Consider the following 16473-nt stretch of genomic DNA (forward strand, 5'->3'; position numbering starts at 1 on the left):
GCTTGTTGTGCTTAAATAGTTCAAAAGTATATAAATAACACCAAAGTGGAAACTTCTGTGTCTGTGATTGGGCGCTATTTAGAAGAATTTACAGAATTCACACATGCACACACATGGATTCGCAGCTGATTATGTGTATTGATGGGTGTTTGTGGAAGATGACAGTTATTAGGCATTAAAGGCAACCTCATTAGGGGTGAGCAGAGGTTCAGTGTCTGTGACTGTGAGTGGCTGCTCTTGTAAAAGTGGAGCACATTGCAGGTGCATGGGTGCAAGTATTTTCTAGAGCAGTTTTACAGGAGTCCTCTGACCTTGGGGCTTACATGCATATGCTTCTTATACCACATTACACATGCACATACATGTGTGTCTCTGTAAAGCTCTGAGTGTGCATGTGTGCCACATATCCTGTAGCCTTCAAACGTCAGGATATGCATTGCTGACTAATGTTGTCATTATGTCCTTGTTTTTTTTGTTGTTGTTTTAAATCAAAAAGGCAGTGACATAATGACCCTCAGGCTTTGCCCTCATTCTTCACATACTTAATACTTTCCACTGTCGAACTCAATCATACTTTGTCTGTCTTTCACCTTCACAAACGCAGAACAGAAAGTGTTGTATTATTGCTCCGGTTTCCCCTGGTAACGCCCTGAAACCCAGCCTCCCTCCATAAGATTATGATGTTACAACTACTTGGTTGCTTAACTGCTTCCCAGACTGTTTATTCTTGGATGGCAATCACGCATCTGCTGCGCTCGGAGGAATCTTGTTTTAATCAAAAATATCTGGTTTGCTCTTGGATCATAAATTTCCATAGAGGCCAAATCATAGAATGAAGTCTGGACAGAGGAGCAGATCCCCTCCTACGTAATACAAGGTCTTATTGGAAACAGGGTGCAAAGTGATTGAAGTGCGTCCAGACTTGTGTCAATGGAGTCTGCCACAGACAGCTGATAAAACTGACTCCACTGTAACCCAGCATTAAAGAGGAAATAATGAGGAGGGATTGTATTTTGTTTTTTTTTTAACTGGGAAAACATTCTCACACTCCTTGGTGCACCCAGGCACAATGTGGTGTGAGTCTGTATCTCCAGGCCGGCTGCCAGAGCGGTGCTATCTACACTCAGCAGAAACAAAGATGAGACGATCTTTCAGCACTTACTAAAACTTCCAGATAAGCAGGGACAACAATGTCGGCCATCTGAAGAACCGCAATTATCCGTAAACTGCAGCACGAGACGCCTGAGTGACAGAGCTTTCTAAATGTGCAAAAGCGAAAGCGCAGATCCAGCTGGGAGTGCACCTGGAGACAACAAGAATTCAAAGTTAATGAGGTGATTTTGTGCTGAGGCAAAACTGAAGCTGCTGCTGTAAATCTTTGGGGAGCACAAGGGGCCGTAAGGAGCAGCTGTTTATGAGATGGACAGACATTACTGACAATTATATGTGGCAGCGATTAATGGCTAACATGCTAATAAAGCTTGCACTATACTCATGTTCAAGTTTCGCAAATCCTCTCCGTTCATATGCTTGCTATTTGGATCTTGAGATTTAAAAAACAGTTCTCTTAATTAGGAGCCAAAGGTTGCAATGAAGCATAAGGATTGAGAATTTTATGCATTGTTTGTCAGATTTTATACAGGGTTGTAAACTTGTAAAGTAGTTCTTTCAGTGCACGGCCAAAAAACCTTTTGTGCTCCTTCAGTGGGCCTCTAAAAAGTCCCAAATGTATTTATTGCCCATTTCTCTTTTGATATATTTGAGAATAAAGTAATGTTTCATATGATTTTTTTTCCTTTAAGATTTATTATGGATAGAAATTTTTAAAACTTTGAAAAATACATTTGTGATAAATATGGTGGTTCTTTACAAAATGCTAATCAAAACAAAGAGTAAAATCAGACAGAAACTAAAGGCTTACAACTGCATCAAAACCAAGTGCAGCAAACCTTCACTGAGAGTAACTTTTACTCAGTTTTTACTCATATCTGTGTCTTTTCTGACGTAATAGAGGTCTAGGCTCAACACCTGGCATGATAAATAACAAAGACACTTCAGTGATGTTTCTGCAGCCTTGTTTCTCCTCCATTAACTTTTACAGCAAACCACTTTTTCTTTGCTTCTTACTAATATCACTACGACACTACACTACCTCTGTTGTTCCAGCATCCACCCAAGCTCTCAGATATGAAGCTATTATTTAGTACAAGCTGAATTCACATTTCATATTAAAGTGTGAATGTCACACTCAATGCTTTACTAGGACTGATGGATAATTACGCTGTCACTCCAGTGTTGTATTTTGTTTGCATGTGAACCAAGAAGAGCAAAGATACTGTTGCTATATCTAAAGCAGAGTGGTGGTTACTATCCTCTTTGTTTTGGTTTCAGTATCAGAGGGAAACATGAGGATGGCTTATTGTCCTGGGCTTTTAGCATCCAACCAAATCCTCATTTATGTATTTAACCGTCAAATGAGTTTGCATAAGTTTATGTGTCATCAAGATCAAAGTAACTTTAAATGCCAAATATAATAAATACAGATGAAATTGTCTGGGTGGCACTGAAGCAGAGTTTAATCAACAGATCTTTAAAAGTGGGACCATAACAAGCCTTCACATTTAGTACAAGTGACAATACAAAATTAAGACTGTTTAAATAAACCTTTTTCAGATGAAATTTATCCAGATGTCATTTGTTTTGCAGCAGAGAAGCCCCTGCGGTCACACAATGGGAAACAGACCTCTGCGGACAGGGGCCTGAGGGAGAGCTGGGAGCCCTCTATCCATCTGGATGGAAGACCTGTGGACCGCTTCGTAATCAGCCCCAACAAACCTACGAGGTCTCATCGTTTAACTAAGGCGGGCAAGGACAGTCGCCCACACCTAATGGAGGATGTAGGTAAGACGGAAACAGAGGAAAGGTTCAGAGAAAAGGGTGAGAGCAAGATGGAGATGTGAAAAAGTGGGAACTAATGAGCGTGAGTGTCTGGAGGACTCGTCAAGTGCTGATGGAACTGCTGGATAAAAACAAAGAGGAAAATAAATGGACGAAGAGTGAGAAAAAGTTTGTTTTTGGCTTAAAATTCGGGGTGAACCTTCAGATGCCAGAGATCTGCACTTTCTCAAGACAAGAGGAGGGGATGAGCAAAGCTGTGTGAGATGCCAGAAGTTGAGGTTTTATGCACAAACATGTGCATGCCTGAATGAATGATTATTATCAGTGGATTAATTCATCATAGGATATTGGATCTATCCAGGGAAAGAAAGACAGAGTTGGGTGACCAGTGAGCACTGCAGCATCCCAGCTCAACAGACAGCGGTTATTTTAAGGCTTTAGAGGAAGACCATTATTATTATTTTTAGATCTTAACAGCTGCTATGGTGATTCGTAACCCCGCCTTGTAAAACATAAGACAGATCCTTATGTTTCTATACACATGCACACTTTGCTGTGTTGTCACAGTCTAGCCTGCTTTTGTCATTATTCCGTTTTCCTCTGTCCTTGGCATCTTGGAGCCATACTTCACCAGCGACTCAAAGTCTGCAGCCAACCCTCCTTTTCCACATCCAAACCCAGCCCAGCGCCTATAACCCAATCCCCTGTGTTGTGGTCACTGGATGTCGTGTGTGTGTGTGCAACGTATGTGTGTTTGGTGGTGGTTGTGGCTTAGGGCAGGGTGGTGCTAAGTGATGAGGTCATGCATTGTCTTGTATTGCGTTCAGATATGCATGTACAGTATACATAGATGTGTTTGTGTTTCTATGAGTGTGCGCGTGTCGCCCAGTGTGTGTTGTGGTGACTTTGCGGTCTCTCCAGCTCCGGTGCAGTTTGCTATAAATCCCTGGCGATCGAGCTGCTTCTAAGTGTTGCTTTTCCAGAAAATTCCTTGCAGATCGTGTGCTGTTCCCACAGCAGCATGAGAGCAGCATCAGTCACCATAAATAAGACCATGCTGTTTGCCTCCACATCATTAATGTGTCTGGCTAGCTGCTGCTAGAGCAACAGAGGTGAAGAGATGACTTATTAAGAGCCACAGGGAAGTAGACAAAGAGTAAAGGAAATGAGGAGATTGAGAAAGATGCAGTTAACCTGCTGCACTGAAAGGAAAAATAAATTAATATGCACTTCAGATATTTTACTGCTTGCTTATAGTCTCCATTGTCAACATAATTTAACAACAAATCCTGTCTCTTTTTTAGACCCTGAGTGGGTTAACCTGGATGGCTTTGCCGTGTTGGGCGGTGCACCTGTCAACAACAACACATCAGCAGGTAAAACAATCTTGAAGCATCTTTATCAGAAATACATGGGAATGGTTTTAATGCATGGGAAATGATCTGTTTTTTCTGTGATGATCTCCCATCCTCGTGGATATAAAGGGAACTGCCAAATCTAATATGTTGATGATTCACAATCCGATGCCTCAGGGCGACATTCCCTCACGAATCCCTGTGGGATCAGTGGGGAAAAACACTCTGACTCATAGATTCCCCTGTTTTTAGTCAGGTATTGTTTTTTCTTCTTGCGGTAAAACCAAATCTAACGACAAATTTGGAGTTTTGTTGCCTTAAATTGAGTCCACCACATTAGCCAATACTTATTTTCCTATGAGTGCTTTCAACAAACTGCAAAAAGAAAGAAAATTAGTAGTTGACAGACAAAAAGAGTTGTTTATAAAGTGATTGCCAAATCACCCATACTTTGATTGATTAACTAACAACTGCCAAAAATAGATTAGTAATTACATATCATTAATTTATCAAGCCCAATTATAAACATCTGTTGTATTCAAGTTCTCATATGTGCAGTCCGTTTGATTTTTGTTTAATTATCGTTGAAAATTAAGACTTAAATACATTCAGGTTTTAACCTGTTGGATGAAAAATACGTCACTTTGCTTCTCTGAAGTTGTGACGGTTCTTTTTTTGGACATTTATTGACTGAATCAGTAATTAATAAAAACTGTGCTGGTTTCCTTTCTCTTTCAACTGTACTATCAAATAAAAGCCCAAAAATATACGTTAAAACAGAAACAAATAGGCTAACTCATAGATTAATCCACGCTGAAAACAAGTAATCATTCCTAATATTGAATTACCAGTAGATGTTTTTTCACATGTTCCTCTTGAGGTCAAGCACACCAGACCACCTGGCCACACTTCTAGTAAATTACGGTGTCATAATCTGTCTATTTCTCTGCACTCATGGAGAGTTTGGGCGTTCAAGCAAAAGTCATGTAAACACACGCCAGTCTATCACCGGGCTAACACAAACAGACACACGCACACTTGTACCATTCTTGTGGACAGTTTACCCTCACCAAACCACTTGACTTGGCTTTTCTTTGTGCCGTGGCAGGGAACATGGAGGAAATCCATTCAAATTGCACACTGAACGGATCAGGACCAGAAACTGAACCCAGAACTTTCTTACTGTGAGGCGACAGTGCTAACCACCAAAACACCACACTGCTCTGGAGTTTCACTTTTATTTGTTTGAGGCAGAGCTGCACTGGAGACACAACTAATCATATTTGTTGAATTAAACCCCAGTGAATGAAGACAAACAACCGCTGTGTTTCTAAGTAATGTTAGACTAAAACCCATGAAAGGACACGTTACGTAGCCAATGGCAAAAAGCCTCATTAGCTCACTCATGTTGTAGGCTACAAAGTTATCTGGTTTATCACCGCGAGTCCAGTTTAAATTTCATATTCTTAAAATAATCTTGTTTGTGTAAGTGAAATTCTGCACTTGGTCGTCGCCATTTACGAAGCAAAATAGCATGTCAACACTTGCAGTTGCTATGGAGCTAGCAAACTTACTACTGACGACTGTTTTTATGGCTAATTTTAAGTTTCAAAGTTATTTTGGTTATAGCTAGGTCAGCTAATGAATAATGAATGAATAAAGGCATTGGCAGAAGTGTTGTAAGGTTCATATTGGGATTTTAGTTGTTTTTTTCTCCATAGGTTCATTTGTTGAATACACTACAATGGTAACCTCATGGCAAAGACAAAGTTGTTCATTTCTGTCTGTATAGTATGGAAGCCCTAAAGGGTCATACTTACATAAATTTTATTCCCTCCGTTTTCTCGTGATAATGAGATATTTTTCCTCCGTTTTCCCGAGATAATGAGGTAATTAATGAAACGTGTTAGGCCTGAGATTTCCATCACACTTGACATGTCATGCTGACTGAAGTCTCCTTGAACACCAATGTAGGTAATGTTAAGCCTAGTTCCCTGTTTGTTTTGTTTTTTCTGCAAGGAATGAATTTATGTGACAACAGCTTTGCGTTTGTCAGCTCACTTGATGGCTCGCTAGTGAGAGAACTAGGCTTAACATTACCTACATTGGTGTTCAAGGAGACTTAAGTCAGCATGACATCTCAAGTGTGATGGAAACTGTAGGGCTTCCATACTATAGGGAAGCTCTGCCTCTATGAATTGTTCCTATAAATACATTTAAAAAAACACACACACACAGCAATTTTGACAATGAACTGATGATTATGGCCTACTTTTTTTGATTAGCACAAGGTCATTTGCCAATTACACACATGTAATTAAACTGTGCTATAGCCAATAGTCTGGTAAACGCATGGATGACAAAGATTTTGCCACTTTCGTTCATATTTTTAACTGGAGTCGTTTCTTTGCCATTCGTTAGCTATCATGTCGGCCAACTGCGGCTCATTTCATTATTGCAGCCTCCAGGAAAGCTCTGCCACTGAGAATTGTTTGTATAGCTGTTAAATGAAACTATGGCTAAACTGAGCAATGTGCTCCACCGTGAAACCCAAATTCACGAAAATTATGTTTGCAAAGTTTAGATTTGCTTTTGAAGGTGGTGAAATGTCAAAGAGGATAAAAGCCTGGCTCTCCTTGGCTCGGTCTCAGGAGGGAGTAAGAAGACAACAGTGACATTCTTCAGCATCTCGGACTGAGTACACTGAGGTGGTCTCTGCTTTAGCGGTGGTATGTCTGTCTGTCTGGAGGCCAGCCTCATAGCACCTCGGACCGTTGAGCTTCCAGGAAAAGACAGAAAGGATCTGGCAATGAGAGTATTGTGGAGTCAAATGGTTTAGCGGTCCGCGGCATGATGACCTGGGCCAAACTATGCACTGTGACAGTTTTCCAGAGAGAGAAAGAGAGGAAGAAGAAAATACAGAAAATGAGAGGACTGTTGATTAAAACCAAATGGAGCTTTTTCTGTTTTAAGTTAGATCTAGTACAAGGAGAGACAGGTATGGATCAAGGATATAACAGGAATGGCTTAGGATCACCTCACTGGCTCAGTTGTTATGTGTCCAGCATTTAACAAAATGCACATACAAATTATTAATTAGAACACATGCAAAATGCACAAAATAGTACATGTAGGATAGTGTTTTTTTTTTTTGTTTTTTTTTTTACTTGGATCTAATTATTGTGGTTTATTCAAAGAAATGTTTAGGTATGTCCAAGTTCAGGTTGTTAGAATTGGATGTTAAATAAAAAATCACCAGTCTTGGAGTAGGGAAAAATGAATATACACATGTATTTAACAGTAGATTTGAGTCAAATAGACATAGTCAAAGCACAATGACTCTAAGGGGGCATTACCAAACAAACAATCAGTGTTCTTTCTATCCAAAGGGAAAAGAAATGCACTCAGCTGTGCTGGCAGGACAGAGAGGGGGATACAAGAGAGACCAAAGACATGAAGAGAGTGGTCCAAGTCTTATTGAAACAAACCAACTCTGTCTTCCCTGGAGCTTTTCTGGTGTTTTTATACTTCCCTTCATATCCTTTTTGCCTTGTCTATGTTTTACACCACATTTTAACAGTTTCATGGTGGAAGCCTATCGGGACAGATGATCTCCCTCACTCCCTTATTAAGATATAACTAAAGAAAATATTTTCAGTGCTGTGGCTCCTCATGGAGAAACCTTCTCAGCTTGCCTACACTACCTGTTGAGAAGTGAATACCCAACACAACAATGTTTTTGACCTCACAGCCACTTTGAATTTTGTCAGATCAACTTAGTTACATCAGCAAACTTGTCAGTACTCATTCAGCTGTGCAGGCAGCTGGAGGAGAATCACGAATGGAGACGAGGTAGATCTTTTTCATCTGACAGTTATTATGGGAAACGGATAACGGAGGGATACCGGGAGGAGAGGAAGGAAAGGAGACGAAAGAGTGGGAGAGGCAGTGACAGAGGGGTTTTGTTATATTACCATGCACTATCATTTAGCGCTGCAGCCAGATGAAGAGGCTTTTTTCTGGCTGTCTGAGTCAGGGTCTGAGACTTCGTCCAAGATGGAGTCACCACACGGGTGGGGATTAAAGCAGGAAGCAGGACACTGGGACTTGTATCGGATGACACATCGTGTTCCTTATTTGACAAGTGAACACGTTTACAGTCGTTTTTGAACGAGACTTCTGTGTAATTATGTATTTATCACTGAAACTGTGTGTCTTGGGTGAAGCAATTATATTCAATCATTTTCCATCAAAGTCTAGAGTTTCAACTTGGCCCTGAAGGCAAATCCAGCACAGATAAGGAATGAACTGTCGGTCATGAGGCTGAGATGAACTCCACTGCACTCTGATTTTCTTCCCCCCCTTTGCTCTCTGCTGTCATCCAGCAACAGGTCCAGTCAGGTCTTCACAAACTGCAGCCAGAAGTCACCCCCCTGTGCAGCGGGCCACCAGAGTGGACAGAACGGCTCACCTGTCAGGCGCCTCGAATACCAGGACACACAGGAGGGCGCCTCAGTCCTCTTCAGGACCCAGGCAGCCCGAGAGAGCTTTTGCAGGAGCCCCCCTGCTGGAAAGGAGACGTCAGCACCACACCAAGCCTCAGTCAGATCAGAGGAACAGAAACGCAGCCAAACTAAGTAAGAGGACCCACACTCTTAACACTTTTAATCACCAGATTAACAAAGACAAAGCCTTAGGGTTCAAGTAATAATATGATGTTGAGAAGATTGGCAGTCTTCACACTTTTTTCTTCTTTGAAAATTGAGCTAAATGTATACATTTTGTTTGTGCTATCTTTAGTGTCCATAGTGTAAACCCTGCCCGTGCCTGGTATCCCTTTTTATTCATAGCATCTGAGTCCGTTCATGTGGTGTCACTGCAGGCACAGAAAGCCCAGGGCCAGAGCGCACCCGCCAACAGAGCAGTCACCAAAATAACCACACCAGGTACTTTTACATTTGGCTGCTTTTGTCTGTCTGTCTTTGTACTTAAAATAGAAAAACAATGCTCGTCATTATCCATCAGTGACGTGCGTAGATGTTTGATTATCATGGTGGCCAACATTGCAACAAATCATCAAAAGTTTCAATATTAGTTTCATTTTGAAAATACATTGCAAGAAACTTTTTTTTTTGTCTCTGTGTCTTTGTGTGTGTTCGTCCATGTGTGTGTGTTGAGCAGAGCCACCAGAGTATGAGGCTCGGGACATCAGTGTCAGGGTCATGTCTCCTCAGTCTGTCCTCATCTCCTGGGTTGACCCTGCAGTCGAGATGGGAAAAGTTGACTCCGGGGCTTCAAGGTAGGACCGACCTGCTAAAGTGTGTGTTGATGGATGTGCATGTGAAAGAAAAAGACATTTTAACACCAAGAAAGAACGTGTAAGGGAGTTGCCTAAACCCTTTCATTTTCTTCTAACTCAGATCATACACAGTTAGATACAGGGAGAAGGGTGAGTCAGCACGCTGGGAGTACAAGGACAGCACCCAGAGGAGAGTGATGATTGACACCCTGTCTGCTGACGGCATGTATGAGTTTTCTGTGAGAATCTCTCAGGAAGAAAATCATGGCAAGTGGAGCGTCTCCGTCTTTCAGAGGACCCCTGAGTCAGGTATGTGCTGCCACTTGAGAATCGCTTATTGGATATCATTTTGTGGGGTTGCGATGCAGCTGACTGCTAGCAGTGGAAAGTGATTTCTTTTCTAGAGGAGAAGCTGTCGAGAGCCAAAGCCCAGCATTTTTCTCAGCATGAGTATGAAAAGAGAAATTATTCTTGCAGAAAAGAATTCTTGCATAACACTGTCTGTTCTTTTCTTATTTCCTCATTTGACACTTCATCACATTCACTCCCTATTACTCTCATTTGATATTCGACCCTGGTTTTGGCTGCTGGTCTGTCATTATTGCAGCATTTATACAATGTCATAGCAGCTCCTGAGCTGCGGTTCATTGGAATGTCAGCATTTACTGCCTGGCTCACAGCTCCGACCTCCTTCAGCACTTACATACATGATCTCAAAGGGAGGTTCCCTTGACAATGTATGGCAGCAGTATTTTCCTCAGCTTAAGCTTCCTGGCACAAACCGTCTTGCCTTTTTTTTGTGTGTTTTTTTTGTACATACTTTAAGCAGCAATTTCCTCACTCTGCTCCCTGCTGCTTCTGGTTTCTGCCCTGCCGCTCCTCCTTCAATTGTTGCCTTTCCATTCACTGGTGTTCTCTTCACTCTCCAGCACCATCTGGACCACCAGAGAACTTCGAGGTCAAGCCTCTGCGAGGGAAAGGAACTGCTGTCATTGCAACATGGGATCCACCTGAGGAACCCAATGGGAGGATAAGAGGTCAGATCTGGAGGATCACCCCGAGTCTTTCCCTTATTGGACTTTTTTATTATTTATTATTGGACTTCTGTCCTGATTATAAACTTTTGGTTCTGACCTAAAGTGTTGGTACTGTAATTTGACAGGTACAACATCTATTTAGGTGAACACAAAATGTTTGTAATATGGTTGGCTCCATTTGTGATTTGGAAAAGAACTCCATTCAGATTGTTAGCAGGTATTGTATTAATTCAGGTCAGTTGTCCTGAAGCCACGGCACTTGGGACAAATGTTAAATGTTGTAAAAAGGACTTTATTCTGACAATTGTTCATGATCTATCTCCAAACAGAGTACATCCTGTCTTATGCTCCTGCTATGAAGCCATTCGGAATGAAAAGTATTACGTACCGTGGCAGCAGCACCACGGCCACCGTAGACGGCCTTACACCAGGAGACCGATACATCTTCAAGATCAGAGCCACCAACAGGAGGGGACAGGGACCGCAGAGCAAAGTCCTGAGCGTTGCCATGCCAGGATGTAAGCATGATTTTTTTATGTATTTTCAAGCATTCATTCATGTACTCTGTGATTGCTTCCATCCTTAAATTCATGGCGATCTTTGTCCATTGCCAGCCAGCAGCGCCGCCTCATCAAAAACCAAGGACACCCGCAGGACCAGCCAGACTCCCTCCAAACAGGATACCGACCACGATGAATCTGACCCAACAGACGAGCCGGCGACCCCCCCACAGTCACGCCCCGCCGCACCTGCCAACAGGCGCACACGCCCGCTTTCCCAGACACGCTCCTATCACAGCATCTTCTCCTCTGTGAGGGGCTCGGTCAGAAACACGGTAAACAGAGGTTCATCCAGAGGAAGAGCCCAAGACAGAGAAGAGGAAGAGGAAGAAGAAGAGGAGCAAATACCCACAACATCTCCTCCAGTGACAACAACAACAACCGTGAAGGTTTTACCTGAGACAAAGGAGCCAGACAACGATGTTTCCCTTGAATCTGACGATGACGAGGGATATGGTGAAGAGCCCCAGACCACCGAGACCCCCAGCCTCAAAGTCGTGACGGCATCACCCACTAAGCCCTCTGCTCGCCCCAATCCTCCGCCCAGAAGACCCATTAAGATCAGGGTCCATCAAAAACCAGGATCCAAAGCTGCTTCCTCTGCTACTACTTCAACTTCTTCATCTTCATCTTCTTCTGCATCCTCACCCTCATCTTCTGACACTTCATCGTCCTCTTCTGGTTCCTCCTCGTCTTCATTACCCTCCACCTCCTCATCGTCCTCCTCATCCTCCCCTTCGTTAACCTCATCATCCTCCTCATCCTCTTCTTCTTCCTCTTCCTCTTCTCCACATATTCAAGAGGCAGCAGTCAGTAGAAAGGACAGTGTAGCGTCTACTTACCCAGAGAGCAAAGACACCTACGATAAGCCCAGCATAACACACAGCAAACCGTCCACTCCAGTTGTAAAACAGACTGATTCGCAGCAGCAGCCGGGGGTCTCGCCTGTAGGTAGGGGTTTGCCTTCAGGAGGGCGCAACGGCGGATCTGGTTTTGGTTCAAGATATGGTTACAGCCGAAGACATCCTGGCCTTTTCATCAGAGGGAATTCAACCCGAATGCTGAACGGTTACAAACCCGCTCTCACCTCACAGTCTAATCTACCAAGCAGAACTACTCCAAACCAAGCAGCAGCGTCGAACACACGCACATCATCGGCAACATCACAATCCACCATTTCAGATAGGACCTCTCAGGACCATGAGACGTCACACACTTCCAATCCAACGACATCGCAGTCGGCTTCAGGAAGTGGCTCCAACAGAACTCCAAACCAAGCAGCAGCGTCGAACACACGCACATCATCAGCAACATCACAATCGACCACTTCAGATAGGACCACTCAGGACCATGAGACATCACACATTTCCAATCCAACAACATCGCAGTCGGCTTCAGGAAGCAGCAGCAGCTCCAACAGCAAAGCAGCAACGCCTGAAACATCTAATTTTGACAGATCGCAGAGCCGGTCACAGCCTAGGTCACATGGTTCCACAGGGTCGGATACACACAGCTCGAACACGAATCCATCCACTCCCAACAGCGGCTCATCACACCATCCGTCCACTGTGGGATCGGGCTCTTCTCAGTCGACTTCACACAACAGAGGATCTCACAACCCTGCAACTTCACACAACGCACACAATTCTCAGAGTTCACATGCGTCACCTGAGCAAGAGGCAACATACGGCAGGGGAAACGATGACAGTGAAAATAAAGCAGATGAAGAAGTGACAAAGGTAGAAGAGGAGCCTACTTCGAGCTCTAAAACACAACCCACAGAGGAGCAAGGGAGGGAGGAGAGGACTAAGGAAACCCCCGGGGGTTCTCGCACCAGAATTAGCGCCTCATTCGCCGAGAGATATCCTTGGCTGGCAAGTCGTTATCCGGGCAGATTCAATTCGGGGACAAGAACATCACCGTCGTCATCTTCCAGACAGGATGGTACTAGGAACCCATCCAGGACTTCTTCCTCTTCTGTTGGGGCTGGCAGACCCATCATGAGGGGGGCAACCACCAGGGTCTCGGGGGCCACTGGTGCTGCTGGAGTGTCCTCAATACAGGAGACCAGTGTAGCTCTAAAGACCCCTTCATCCCACGATTTCCCAAAGAATGGGGTTGCCGTGGGTTCGGTTAAGCCATCTTTGACCGATAAAAACACTGCATCCAGTGACGCTAGAAAGCCAACTACCTCATCCTCATCTTCTTCTTCATCTTCCTCTGCTACGCCCTCCTCTGGATCCAGTTATTCAAATTCCCATCAACCCTCAGGTGAGCACAGAGACTCAGGTGAGCCCATCCCTAAAGGAACATCTCATGACAATAATAACAGTCATAATAAGGAATATGTTGATGAGAGGAGTAGTGGGAAAGTTGCAGACCCCACAGACGGCCAAAAGAATCCAGTCACAACGTCAGCTGACCCCGACAGAAACGCAGAGGACAACGAGAGCGTGGATACAAGGGAAACTCCCTCTAGGACCCGGACCGGCACATCCTCCGGGATCACACCGACTCAACGTCGTCCGGGCGTCGGGGCGAACGGGAGGGTACGCTCCCCTTCGCTGGCGAGCAGGCAGTTTGCTGCGTCCAGACTTCCCTTCAGAGTACAGCCGGCGAAGAACTCAAGGATGGGCTCTTCAGCATCTGGATCATCCTCACCGTCATCGTCATCATATGATTCCTCTTCTTCTTCGTCATCAAAATCCCCCCTGCCAGGGTCGACCTCAGCTCGTGAAGCTGGCATAGGCACCGGTGGTGCAGCTGTGACAAGGACAGGGGGAATACTTGGAGGGAACTCTCCGTCGACGTCGTCCTCATCGTCCTCATCATATCCATTTAGAGAAGGTTTTAGGGGACAGGGAGGAAGGCCTCGGTTACCCATCTCCAGAGGGAAACCAACCAATGGAGGAGGAGGAGGAGCAATCAAACCTGCCAATGGAGATGGTAAAGTCAGTCGTTAAAGTTCACAGAAGATGAGCAAAAATTCAAATTAAATGATCTAATGTGTTGCTAAAATAACCCTGATACTGGCTTTATTCATCCCACTGTGCAGGTAAAAATGGACGACCCAACCTGACAGCAACAGACAATAAAGATTCCTCTTCCTCTCCGGGGATCAGTAAGGCCGTAGGTCAGAGGTTTATCACTGGACCCGATGGAAGCAAATGGGTAACTGTCTTTAATGGTATTTAAGTACTTACTCTGTTATTGGCATGCTGTAGTATAAAATACCATAGACCCTTCTGTAATGTATCACTTTAAAGTAATAGTTCAACTTTTTTCTCACTGAGAGGTAGATGAGATCCACATGGTAAAATGTGAAGCCGCAGCCAGGGGAAGGTGGCAGCATAGCTTATTATAAAGACTTGAAATAGCTACCCTGGCTCTATGTAAAGGTAGTCTCCTCTGGCAGACTGGCAACCTGGCACAGTGATGACGGTCCTCCAGGAATTAACTGTGCCTGTCCAAGAAATGTTCTGGCACGTCACACCCAATAAAACCAAGAGGTGTTGTTTTTAACCTTTGTTTGCTCATTAAACAAATGAGATGTAGTTAATTTGTGATCATTATAGCTGCTGGTAGACGCTGGTTTAAAATGTCTTTGCATTGCTTTGGTGAATCAATCTTTTTGTTTATCTAGGTGGTAGACTTGGAGCGGGGGGTTCTCATGAATCAGGATGGACAAGTTCTCCAAGACTCCAATGGCAAACCCAAGAGAGTGGTGCTTGGCGCAGATGGACGCACAATTTTTGGTGATACGCTATAGTCAACTTCACATTACTATCTAAACTGTCTCATGCTCTCGTAATTTGCACTGTTAAAGACCAGATCATGAATATTATGTTTCCCGCAGACCACATGGGCAGTCCTCTGGTAAACCAGGAAGGTATGGCTCTGTTCGGCCATGGCAGAGACAGCCGGCCCGTGATCAACCCCAAAGACAAGGTCCTCATGGTTGGAGGGAAACCTGTCGTCGGTTTGGACCTTCCTCACCTCAGGACCACCAGCACCACCACCACCACAACCACCACCACCACCACCACCACCATGGCTCCTACGACCACAGCTCAACCCACCACCACCGAATGGCCAGAGGAAACTACTACTGTACTTCCATTCCCAACCTGCCCACCCGGGACCTTCTCCAGAACAGATGAATACGGCTATCCAATGCTGGACCCGGAGGGGATATTGGACTGTTATCCTGAAGGTGAGGCCTTTATTTTGAGATTCATAACTCACTGCAGATGGCATCATGAAAGTTTATGTCTCAATACAGCAAATACTCCTACTTCCAATATTGCCTTGTAAACAGCTTTTCCACAAAACAGTTGTCAAGCTTAGCCGAGTGTTTTTGGAGCCAGAGCATAAATAGGTATGACTCCAGTAAATCTCTCACTTGTATTGTTTGTCATATTCATCCAGGCCAGGCCCATGGCTGTTTCCTGTCTGTGCCCACAGAGTCCTATAACTCTGTAACTGTTTGTTGTGTGTGTGTGTGTGTTACTTTGTGATCTACAGCGCGTATGTGTGTGTGTGTTTGAGAGAGAGAGAGAGAGAAGAGACCACATGACCCACATGTAAGTCTCCACATCTGGGCCGTGGCTGTGGTCAGAGTGCTGCTGTTTTAAAAGTACCATGAGCTGTCAGTTGCACACAGCTATACGTACGAGTGTTTGTGTGTGTGTGCGTGTGTGTGCATGCGTGCGTGTGTGTGTGTGGCACTAAAAAAATTTTTTAAAACACAATATACTGTATGATATATGGTACGATACAATGTAAATTGTATTCATGGTATAAATTTACCTAAAATGTTCCCACAGTCAGAAAAAATACATTGTGCTTTTATGAACTTCAGTTGCTCTGTAAATTACAAATTTCTCACTATCCTTTAGCCAGGATTTGGTACTTAAAGCAGAAAAACAATGAAACTGCAGTTGTTTTTAGGATGGATGTTACTCTGTGGATCTAGTGGAGAGGGAGTCAACGTGATATATAGTTATATCTCAAGTAGCCTATAGTCTTTAGAGGCTGTTGTCCTTAAACAATAAATAAAATCACCCTGTAATGGTGAAATTGTGTTGTCATGATAACACAGTGTACTAGTTAAAATGAGTAAACTTTCGAGTTGAACAAGATACTTTGACAAACATCCCCCACCACCACCACCACCACTGTGGCAGCTCTGTACCATCCTGTGCCTATTTTTAGCGCAGCAGCCCCAGCAGCAGCATGTATACCCTCAAGTCGGAAAGATGTGTCAAGATGTGTAAAATCTAAAATAGAGAAAATAGAGGCAGTGTGGAGTTTACAACATTTCT

At 43.8% G+C, this 16473-nt stretch overlaps 1 protein-coding gene across 2 annotated transcripts in view; it reads left to right on the forward strand.

Annotated features, from left to right (window-relative positions):
• fndc1 (fibronectin type III domain containing 1) overlaps nucleotides 1–16473 on the forward strand; it is a 35655-nt gene that overhangs the window by 3863 nt on the left and 15319 nt on the right. For both annotated transcript variants that reach the window (XM_084000327.1, XM_084000328.1), the window contains exons 2-13: nucleotides 2707–2901; nucleotides 4203–4274; nucleotides 8639–8890; nucleotides 9104–9199; nucleotides 9435–9552; nucleotides 9674–9861; nucleotides 10482–10589; nucleotides 10919–11107; nucleotides 11204–14095; nucleotides 14205–14320; nucleotides 14793–14904; nucleotides 15006–15362. In XM_084000327.1, coding sequence (XP_083856453.1) covers nucleotides 2707–2901; nucleotides 4203–4274; nucleotides 8639–8890; nucleotides 9104–9199; nucleotides 9435–9552; nucleotides 9674–9861; nucleotides 10482–10589; nucleotides 10919–11107; nucleotides 11204–14095; nucleotides 14205–14320; nucleotides 14793–14904; nucleotides 15006–15362 — 4695 coding nt within the window. The remainder of the gene's footprint in view (nucleotides 1–2706; nucleotides 2902–4202; nucleotides 4275–8638; nucleotides 8891–9103; nucleotides 9200–9434; nucleotides 9553–9673; nucleotides 9862–10481; nucleotides 10590–10918; nucleotides 11108–11203; nucleotides 14096–14204; nucleotides 14321–14792; nucleotides 14905–15005; nucleotides 15363–16473) is intronic.

This window comes from Trachurus trachurus (genome assembly GCF_905171665.1).
Source record: "Trachurus trachurus genome assembly, chromosome: 24".
NCBI lineage: Eukaryota > Metazoa > Chordata > Actinopteri > Carangiformes > Carangidae > Trachurus > Trachurus trachurus.